This window comes from Haliotis asinina, chromosome 9 (assembly GCF_037392515.1).
Source record: "Haliotis asinina isolate JCU_RB_2024 chromosome 9, JCU_Hal_asi_v2, whole genome shotgun sequence".
Lineage (NCBI taxonomy): Eukaryota > Metazoa > Mollusca > Gastropoda > Lepetellida > Haliotidae > Haliotis > Haliotis asinina.
In genome coordinates, this window is record NC_090288.1 from 26,435,842 (window position 1) to 26,447,128 (window position 11,287).

The following is an 11,287-nucleotide window of genomic DNA, read 5'->3' on the forward strand; positions in this document are numbered from 1 at the left end:
TAAAAATCATCCATAATACCTAGCACCACCTTTATTCATGAAGCACTAAATGCTGTCTAGCTTTTTACGCTGTTGACATGGTTTCACATCTTACAGTTCATGCAATAGGTACAATTGTATTCTTACGTTCAGCGGAATTCGTTTTGTTGTACCAAATCATCTTGTAAAATACACGGCTTATGAGGTGTTTGTTTATGATAAAATTCGAAGCAATAAGAGCGTTTTATGTTTGATGGGTAAAGTTGACTGATTCTCATTCTGATAAAGAGAAAATTGTTTATTACACTGTGTCAGACCCTGATAAGGAGTACAACCTCTTTAGGCATATGAGACACAATAACACTAGGATATAAACCATGATGATGTTAAAATGGCACACCTGTAGACACATAATATAACAACCATCAGACAGTCGGTGGGTTGAGCCAGTTGGTGGGTTGTTTAAAACCACACTCAGCAATATTCCAGCTACATGGCGACTGTCTGTAAATGATCGACTTTGAACCAGATAATCCATTAATGAACACCATGAGCATCGACATTCACATTTTGGATACGACTACATATGTCAGCCAAGTCATCGAGCCTGATCACCCGGATCCCGTTAATGGTCCATTAGAACAACCACTGAAGATTAACCTAACCCGGGTCTTCACGGGTCAGCTTTGAACTGATGTCAACAGTAACGGATGAAGCTTTCCAGTTATCTACCAAGAGAAGATACCTGTTTTGAAATACAAAAGTCATCCATCAAGTACTACCAGGGATTGAATCAGTCAATTCGTGCACCTACGAGTGCACTTTTACTTCCACGGCTGTTGCTGATGCCACATGTTGGACTTGTTGAAGGCCTTTGCCACCGTTAGCTTTACACTGTTCGTTGATTTGGGTGGTGATTCATTGGAACACAATGTCGTTATCAACATGTAATTACATCTTTCATCTAACTGCCGTATGTATAAGTCACAGTATTGCTAATTACGATCAGCCAGGTTTTATTCTCTGCGGGTGTGTAGCCATTTCTTGTGTTCGAATCCTTATTAATGGTACAGTGGTAAAAGCGGCGTAACGCCATATTCATGCACTCTCTCACTCACGCAGACACTGGCATCATCTCCAAGTACAATACAACTAGAAACACTTTACTGTACAAAAGACCTTTTATTGATCACAGACATGCGGAAAATACAAATATGTACAACATAATACTTTGTCGTTCTAATGCAATCTGTACACGGACTCGGGAACAGCAATACAGGAGTTATGTCCATTATTTCCTCGATAAGAGAAATTGTAGAATTAATTCCAGATTCCACAACTTCCATGGCGGAATGGACACACTCCCCGGTTTAAAAGGTAAAGGAAAGAACCGAAAGATTACTTTTGACGAAGGTACATCCATTTGCACCGCAAATCCGCACGACGACTGGCGCGTAGCAAGCCAGTATTTTTTTTTGTGTAAGCCCGATAGGTTGCAAAACTGTACATTCAGATAGTATTGGGGGTTTACCTAACCGTTTTAGAAAAAAGAATTACGTGTAAGCCCGGGCTTTTGTCCGTGGACGCTGTTGAATGTCAGAAAGTCTGCGAGCAGGTACCACGAATGTTCCCGTGGCTGGGTAGATGCGAACACAACACATCCCCAAGATGAAGGAAAGTTCTGTGAGAACATTGGGAGGAAAGGCGTCATGTGTTATTGCTTGACTTGGATCCTGCTGAAGAAGGCACCACATGACTCGCAGAACGGCGTCAGACAGCAGTTGAGACAGATAGTGTACACTTTCCTCATCATGACACAGTTGATCTCGCAGGCTCTGATCTGGGGTGTGTACTGCCAGATGTGAGCACAGGCAAGCATTGCGTACTGCCAACCATAGCACAGGCCGTAGATAGGTCCACACAGAGTCATCAGCACGTAGCAGCATTTGAAGGCGCAGTTGAAGCAGGTGTTGGTAAACTTCCAGCAGCAGTCAAGACTGTGTGCACCTTCAGGCTCAGCCAAGATGTCCTCAAACTGGACCTGTAACAAGCCAAACGTGATCTGACTGTGTGTTTAAAACTGACTCTAGCTAATCATTAGGTATTCACTTCAATACTGATCTTTAACGACAGAATACGATCACGAGATTCCGAAACATTTTTCTGTCTCGTGAATAGGAATTCTGCATTTCAGGAAATATCCTGTCTCCTACATATCCTACTTTGGTAGAACTTTGTATAGTGTCTCATCTATGGGTGAAGCTGAAAGTCTGTAAGTTAAGAAATGTTTTAGGCTCCTGAGGTGGCACAGGTGGCAGAAAAATACCAAGGAAAATACCGGGCTTAACAAATGTATTTAACTCAGTTTGAGTTTCCACAATCATCAACAAGAGGAACCAATATGAACGATCTCGTCCATGTTCACCCTAAATCTCCCTCGCCATTTCTGAACCTTGGTCTCGGGAATGCTCAGTCTTACCGCAATAAAACCCTGGAAATAGTTGAAATGTTACAAGATGAAGACCCTCGATATGTTTGTGGTGACTGAGTCGTGGATAGAGGATAACCATGAAGAAGGCTTTAAGTCTGAACTCACCCCCACAAGGTTTCAAGTTGTTGCATCTACCTCGCATGTATTCTACCGCAGGCGGTATATTGGTTCTTTATAAGCAATCACTCAAAGTGAGCATTCTCAAAAACGATGGTGCTGCTCCTTCATCTATCGAAATACTTTCACTCTCTGTTGTGTCGGGGCAAACATCTATCGTGAGTAGACCTTTTGTCTGTGACTTTAACATTCACATCAACAACAAAAAGCTGATGTTATGAAGTTCATGTCACTATTATATCTCAATGGTCTGATGCAGCATGTTCATCAGCCCACTAACAAATCTGGCAACAGACTAGATTGGATTGTGGCTCATGCAGACAGGGATCATTTCTCTGCCTTTTTACTTTTGGATAAATTCCAGTCGGCCTGCAGATCGAATCACAGCGCCGAGTCAACTCTCCTAGGCGTCTCCAATGAGTTACTTACAGCTGTTGATAAAGGCAAACTAGCTTCTCTTATCTTGCTCGACCTCTCTTATGCCTTCGAAAAAACTGGCCACCATTCCTTCTGGAAAGACTCAAACGTCCATTTGGAATCCATAGGGTACCCTTCATCAGATTAAAATCCTATCAGATTAAAATCCTAAAACCGAAATCAGGCTGTTCTGTTAGATAACATCCAACGAACCTCCTTGATCTACTGTGGTGTGCCCCATGGACCGGTACTCGGTCCACTTCTTTTATAGCATACACGACCGATATTACATGTCATTTGCCATCATTCGTTTGCAGATGACACCCAACTTCAGAAAAACTCGGACTTTTACACTGGTCTTCATAAAATAGCAGACTGTACTAAAGATGTGAAACCATGGATGACATGAAATATGCTAAATCAAATGATGACAAAACTGAAGTGATGGTTGTCGAATCCAGGCAAATACAAAAACTAATTACCACCAGTACTGTTCAGGTAGCAGATGCAGCGGTACAACCAATGGACTCTGTTAATGACCTCGGAGTAAAACTTGACTCGTGGGCACCCATGTTAATCAACTCTGCAGAACACGCTTCTTTCATTTACGAGCCACTGGCAGAATCAGTCGTGATGCAGCGCATGCTCTGGTTCAGGGTCTTGTTTTGTCAAGAATTGATTATTGTAATTATAGCCTCCTTCTTGGTATTTCTCAGAAACTGCTTTTTAAAATTACAAAATGTTCAGAATACAGCCCGTCGAATCACAAGCAGAACTTCCAAGTGCTCCCACCTGTCATGAAAACTCCCCATGCACAGGCTTCCTGTTAAATCAAGAATTGACTTTACAATACTGTGTTTTGTGTACAAATGTCTCAATGACAAAGGTCCAGAATACACAAAAGAACTTCTTACCCCATACGCTCGTTCTCAGAATCTGAACCTACTCTCTGTGCCTCGTTTCAAACTGAAACCTTTTGGAAGGAACTCCTGTTCGGCCCCTCTACTCTGGAACTCACATTTAATAGGCGCGGTGGGCGAGCTGGCTGAAGCGCCAGGCTAGTGATGCGGTGAGGTTGCGGTGCCGGAATCGAGCCCACCTGTGACCGGGTGTGAAGAGCTTGGAGTCATCTTTGTGCGCAGTCTCTTTCCGTGGTGTCACAACCCCCACTGCACAGTACACAACCCTGTGCACTTAAAAGAATCCACGAATCCGTTGGTATATGACCAGATGGTGGCCACCTGAATACGTGCATACACCTAGTTGCGGGTTCAGCAACGTGCAGTAAACTTGGACAAAGTACTGTTACTGTGTGTCCCAGTCCACCCAGCGTTGAACTATCTTGTTAGGATGAGTGAGCCACTATGAACTCGGTACGGATAGTGGCAGCAAGAGTTGTATAAGCCCCAGGGAGCTGAGATTGATATACGATGTGACGGTGAGACTGACATCTAATGATCGAGGGAAACAAATACCAGCTCCCTGAGCAAGCACGAGTTGCATGGAAATGTGCGCTATATAAATATCCCATCCTATCCTGTCCTATTAAATCAGCAGCTGAATTTAATTTCTTGAAACGATTGCTCAAGACTCTAGTGCCAGATGTGCAGCTGCATCAGTTCCATCATCCCTCCTATTGTTATAAATGTACAGATTATAGTATGATTTGTCTGATACATGCTTCCTAACCTCGAAACATAGGTAATTCATGAATAAACCAAACGAATAAAAAGTCCTTCAAAGGAGTTGCATGTGATCACTGGTTCCCTGCCGATCAGTTCTGACAAACTCCAAATCACAACCGAAGGTAAATAGTATCAGTATCATCAGTATGAGATATGATTGAAGCCTGCACCTAGTGTTTGCTCCTTAGATAAACATGTCACTATAACTCACTGTCCTGTTCTATTGTTCTCCAGGAATAATAGCACGCTGTTTCTGAGACAGGACGCTAAGAATCGATATGGCAGGTTATGAATAAAATATAAGTCTTTATTATTGATTCCATAAACGATAACTTCTAAAACAAGCCGTCCTATAGCATACGCTGTGATCCTCTTTAGTAAGCGCGTTGCACCACACACCGAATATGAATGACTTCGGTTGTCTTAATAAGACCCGGTAAACAGAATATAATTATATTAATTTATCTATAAATAAACATAGCATGTACATAAAAGAAACATACATTTACTTCGCCTGCATCATTTAATGAAACTCAAACTATCAGAATTATGTGTGACCGAACATTATTCTTGAGAAGTAATTGAAAAGTCGATTTCCTATAGCGAATTAACAATATTTTGCCCAAACCCATGGTTGTTTAGTTTATGGCCATGAGAACAATGTGTGTGAGTGTCGGTTGCTCGGAGATTGTTGTCATGCATCAGGAATAGCTCGTCAGTTGCAAACACATCATAACAGCAACGCCACCAGATGGTCTCATCAACGGTGGAACACAGAATGATCGATCATTTTTCTCTGTTTTCAAGAAATGAGAAAGATATATTTAAATATATATTTAATTGAAGAATGACACTTACTTGACATGTTCCCCAATAGTGTTTTGGCACATTCGAATACCATAAATAACATGCACTGTTTATTACCAACTGAAAACCTTTACTATGAAGTTTTATGCAAAAGAAAAACCGTGTGTTCTTCTATGTGTTAATTAGAATTAATTATCGTGGCGATTTTCTCACCACCTGAATTTGTATTGTATGTATTCTATGATTATTACCATCTCACCTCGAGTATAAAATCGAAGTTTTAATTTTTCAATTTGAGATAATGTAGGGTTCATTTCTTACCTTTAGGTGGTCATTTATGTTGTTGGGATCTCGGTTTTCCATATCAATGTCGGCCATTCTTGCACTAATACCAGGCTAAACTGGCGCGGCGAGTTTTAGATGCTTGGCAAGATGATCTATCTGACAAAGTGGCGGTTCGTCCCCCCTGTCCTTTATTAAGTATATGTTTACATAGTAACAGGGTTGTTTTCCCGCTTCGCTGTGCTGTTTCAAACAAGGAAAAAACGTCATTGGGTTAAAATTCATCGACCGTGTGGATAGCAACCTGTGAACGTGCGTACAATGCGAAACGGTTTTCTATTGGACGGATGGAACCATGTGATTTGTTTTAGGCGCAAAGGCCATTCACAGAGTAAGACCAACATGCACAACATACTTCATTGTGTCGCGTTCTCTACATTGCTGTGTTTGTTCGTGTATCCTTGACGACCATATAACGATTTCTTGTTCTGACACAATAGTTCACGGTCACCATTGTAGAGCTGTTGCAGTGCGTAGAAGACACTGAATCTATGGATGGCTTTGAATAAACGGTATAGAGTCGAAGTTTTCAGTTTCGATAAGTGACTTGCCAGACCCATATTTTCTACAAAAACACACCTGCCTTTAAGAAAAGGGCTGTCTGTTGTGCAGTTGAAGGTTAAGAGACGATGATTTCGATGCCTTGTCACCTCAGTGGATATCAGAGGAGAGGTCGTCAAACAGCCACGTTCACGTACTTGAGCTGTCTGCACAAAATGAATGTAAGCATGTCTTTCCATGTATAGAGTCATTCTTGTGTTGAAGATGCCACCCTCACACATCAACACTGATTACTATTGTCAACAGATTGCTGTAGCTCTCACATATGATCCGTATTATAGTAGGTACCAAATGTGGATGCAGTATTTACCGCGGGTATCTGCTTTGGAATTAGGCAGTGTCTGTTACCATGAGAAGAAAGCACTGAATTTGAAATCTTTCATGGAAATACCGACCACCAACTATTTTGATAGGTACATTCAAACCCCGTTACTCCCGAAGATATCTTTGTTCCATTAGACATCCAAATTATCCAATACCTTGCCTTACTTTACATATTGACCTTACCTTACAGAATGTTTTACTAATTGGCGGGATTTTACTGTTTGCAGTCGTTGTATACCTGTGGCTTATATTTATGATTAATCAGTAAGTTTACGTAGGTTCGACCTTGAAATTTAACTGAAATTGAAATTTAACTGATTCGAACAGACTGATGATGGCCATGATCCTGCTGTCCTGATCTCATATTTCCGATAGGTATCACAGCATATGTAGCCACCAACGTTACCACCGAGGAATATGCCCAGTAGTAGTTATTAATATGTGTGCCAATAATTGTGTGGAAAGACAAAAGGGTCCATCTGGTCATGGGTGGACAGTAACAAATGATGGTTACACAGCTGACTAACACATAAACTGCCATGATACAAATCATGAAAATATGGATTCTTATATTGTGCTAGACTCTAAACGAAAGTGTGCTCAAAGCTCAAACACACACTATGGTTATCACTACCCCTGATAACCCAAGCTGCGTGGTTGAGGCGCTAGACGGTTAACAGTCACGTAACTTATCCCACCTGGTACCCGTTTTTACTGCTGGGTGGACATCTGATTTCTTACGATCAAAACCGCAACATCTTATAATGACGAAAACAAATTATAATTTCAGCAAGGTATTAGAAGTGTACACCTTGTTTATTCTCTTTATTACATGTAAGTATGTTGCAAAAATACTGTTAGTAGATCACAGTCATGCGTAAACTGAATGTGTATGTCCAGGCCAGTAGTGTATTTTGACACTGACACCCAAACAAAAGGACATACAAAAATTGCGTAACTTGTTTCGCAGTACCATTCCATCAAAATAGAACTAGAGATAACCATAAGTAAACCATTCCCATGAATTCATGCTTTAGCAAAGTCTCATTCCCCTCCTTTACCTAAATGTGTGAATATAGTAACTGGTTCCTTTACGTCTTTTACAAATTACATGGTAAAAAACGAACCTAGAGAAGTATCCCAGTATTAGAGTGTTACGACAATTTCAGACATTCGTTGTTATTGTTTGACTTGAATCCTGCTGAAGAAGGCACCACAGGACTCGCAGCATGGCGTCAGGCAGCAGTTCAGGCAGAGAGTGTACACCTTCCTCATCATGACGCAGTTGATCTCGCAGGCTCTGATATGGGGTGTGTACTCCCAGATGTGAGCACAGGCAAGCATCGCGAACTGCCAACCATAGCACAGGCCGTAGATAGGTCCACACAGAGTCATCAGCATGTAGCAGCATTTGAAGGCGCAGTTGAAGCAGGTGTTGGTAAACTTCCAGCAACAGTCAATGCTGTGTGCACCTTCAGGTTCCGCTAAGACATCCTCAAACTGGACCTGCCAATTGTAATGCAATTTAGATTGAAACAAAGGGCCTAGAAGAGATAAGAACTTTAGGAGAGTTCGAGGTTTGTGTTTCATATGTTCCCAATACATATGAAACTATTTCAGATACACATACAAGTTCACAAACTTAAATAGTCACATGACCACATCTCTATGCACATGGTAACAGTTGTGTGAACTGGAAATTTGACTGTTAAATTACATGCTGAATGGCCACTGGTAGAGGTGATGTGCTCATTGCGTGTGATTATAGTAAGCGTTCTACTTAATTTCACTTGTCAGGGGTTCCAATTAGGTCAATAAAATGCGAAAATGTGCGAGTTGTGTCTGTTAAAAATAATTAATAAAGTAATCTGTACCATGAGTAGCGATCCAGTGACCAACAGCATGAGCACCAATCTGCCCAATGGGGATTCGATTGCACAAGCATGGGTTACTGAAGATCAATTCTAGCCCGGATCTTCAAAGGTCTTGAATTTGACTCTATAATTTGACTCGGAACCAAAGCGATGAGAGGTTACTCTTTTATATTATTAAAAATAATTAGTTTTGACTATCCTCAGAAATCTCAAAGCGCTTTTAAAACATAAATCAAGGGACTACTAAAAGCAGCGATAACACTAGTTCATAAACACACATACAAATGTAAATAGTGCAGTGATTTGAAATACACGATGCTTATATTAGCCTACAACTTTGTATGACTTGATCACGTGTTTGTTACGCTATACATTGTTTGTTGTTTAACGCCGCACACAGCAGTATTCCAGCTTTATAATGGCGCTCTGTAATCGAGTCTTGGCCGCATAATCAAGGGATCAATAGCATGACCATCCATCTACGCAGCTGAGATGCGTCAACCATATCAGCAAGAATGACAACCCGATCCATGGATATTCACGGGTCCTACAATATAAGACAAACAGTTGGACGAGTACTAGACTGACTATTGATAACTCTATGTCTCCTACTACTGGATGTTAGTACCAAATTCTCTGAACTCTTTATTGATTGTACGTCTACATAGTTTTCAAAGGGAGTGAGAAATCAGATGATAAATAGGCACGACAGGATGCCTAGTTTAACCTTTATATTTGGTTCAGTGTTGATGTGATAATGAGGCCAAGGAGTTTAACTAAGTTGCATTTATATCAATGTTCTAATATAATCATCGGTAACCATCACACAGCCAGTCCACATCCACTATTGTACCCACCTAAACTTAAAATAGAGCTCCCTAGTGGAATCTTCTCGTGTCTACATTTATGCATTGCGGTTCAGAATGACAAAACATTATTTACAAGACTATGACAAAAGGGATGTTGATCAATATTCAAACAGCCTTTGGTGTTTACATTTCACAAGTTTTGAGGTGTAACCGAGCATGCTCTATCTACAAGAATTTCAAAAGGGCGTCATACGACTCTCGGTCAGAAGTGGTTGGATCATGTTGGCAAACTTCAAGGCTTCAGTGATGCTTTCAGAATGGGTTTATGGTAGGCCAGTGGAGGAAACTACAAACTTTGATGCCAACCTCCATTTTGACATTTACGAGCTTTTACGTTCGCGATTTTTCATCAGGTGAACACTTGATCAGCCTTCCAGGGACGGTACGGCTTTTAAACAAAGGAGGGGTGCACACTAATGAGAAAAAAGGGAGGTGAATAGGGTGGTGGCCAATGATCACTTAACAAAATGTCAGGACAAAAGAGGGAAGTGCGCACTCATGTGCCCCCCACTGGATCCGTCTATGGCCTTTTCATATTATGTTTATGACTAGTACCGCCAAGAGGACAGGTTCCACTTCAACACCTGGCATCATCACCGCTCATACACATTTATCTTCTGTCATCGCAAACATAATTGTCAGCTCTAGATGCCATTATTTACAGGCCACATTCTCTCAGTTGAAATATTGACGAGCGTGCGGTGTCACAACAAACACACAAACAAACAAACAAACACATACTCATAATATACTGTGCATTCAGCGGAGACTTTATATGGATGTGGAAAGGCAGTTGATGCGTTTATACGTAAGAGAAAGTTCCACTCTGACTGTTACAGTAACTACTAGGAGATGTGATAAACGTGGTGTTGGTAGCCAAGTAAACAAAATTGTTGTGTATGTCGGAACAATCAAGTGTGAAGATTTAATACCACCAAATAATAGTCGGAAACACAAAAACGGCGCACTATGCACGCTTCGAATGCTGTCCAAATTAAGACGTGATCGTAGTGATACCATGTCTCTTGACATGTAGTCTTTCTCCTTCAGTGTCATGTAAGATTATGATCTCTGAAGGAAAGAAATGTGTCATATATTGGCCTTAGTTTTTACCATCAAAAATATTCCTTTGTTTAACTGATGTAAGGTTATCATATCTACCAGTCCATTACAAGACCTTCACAACTCGTGAAGATCCGGAATTGATCTTCATGATCAGTAACACACGGGATCGGATGGTCAGCCTCGCCGGCTTGGTTGACATATGTTATCGTATACCAATTGCGTAGATCGATGCTCGTGCTTTTATCACGGGGTTGCCTAGTCCAGACTCGCTTATATACCAACCACGATCATATAGCTGGCATATTGCTGAGTGTGGCGTTAAGCAACCCACCAACCACTTCAAACCCGGATACAGTATTTCGCACCAACATTTCAGTAATGAGCTTCCACTGACAATCCCCACGATGTATATCAAAATACTGATGTTAAACTAAAACGGCGTTAAATTAAACTCACTGATACAATCAATACAAGATCTTCACATTTCCACCTGTGATGACTAGCCTCCACGATCGTTGGTGTGTGTTTTTCATTCCATATTCATTTGGCAATAAAATTGCAATAAAAACTTCATGTGTAGTATAACTCACCTTCAAATGGTCGTTGATGTTGTTGGGATCTCGGTTGTGCAGATCAATCTCACCCATTTTGGCAGCTGAAATCTTACAGATCGATACTCCGGAACCTCTTATCCTGAAGCTGTCAACCCGGCTTCACACATCAGATGCCGCAATGCTTTATGACATGATGGATATG

At 41.1% G+C, this 11,287-nt stretch overlaps 2 protein-coding genes across 2 annotated transcripts; both read right to left on the minus strand.

Moving 5' to 3' along the window:
• Nucleotides 1-1,141: 1,141 nt before the first annotated feature.
• LOC137296118 (caveolin-1-like) lies at nt 1,142-6,032 on the minus strand. The gene is made up of 2 exons (XM_067827806.1): nt 5,818-6,032; nt 1,142-2,020 (listed from the first exon to the last, which is right to left on the minus strand). Exons 1-2 carry the CDS (start codon nt 5,872-5,874, stop codon nt 1,694-1,696), a joined length of 384 nt encoding a protein of 127 aa, XP_067683907.1. The 5' UTR covers nt 5,875-6,032; the 3' UTR covers nt 1,142-1,693.
• A 1,488-nt stretch (nt 6,033-7,520) lies between these two features.
• LOC137296298 (caveolin-3-like) lies at nt 7,521-11,287 on the minus strand. The gene is made up of 2 exons (XM_067828063.1): nt 11,122-11,287; nt 7,521-8,229 (listed from the first exon to the last, which is right to left on the minus strand). The coding sequence occupies exons 1-2, from the start codon at nt 11,176-11,178 to the stop codon at nt 7,903-7,905; spliced, it is 384 nt and encodes a 127-aa protein (XP_067684164.1). The 5' UTR covers nt 11,179-11,287; the 3' UTR covers nt 7,521-7,902.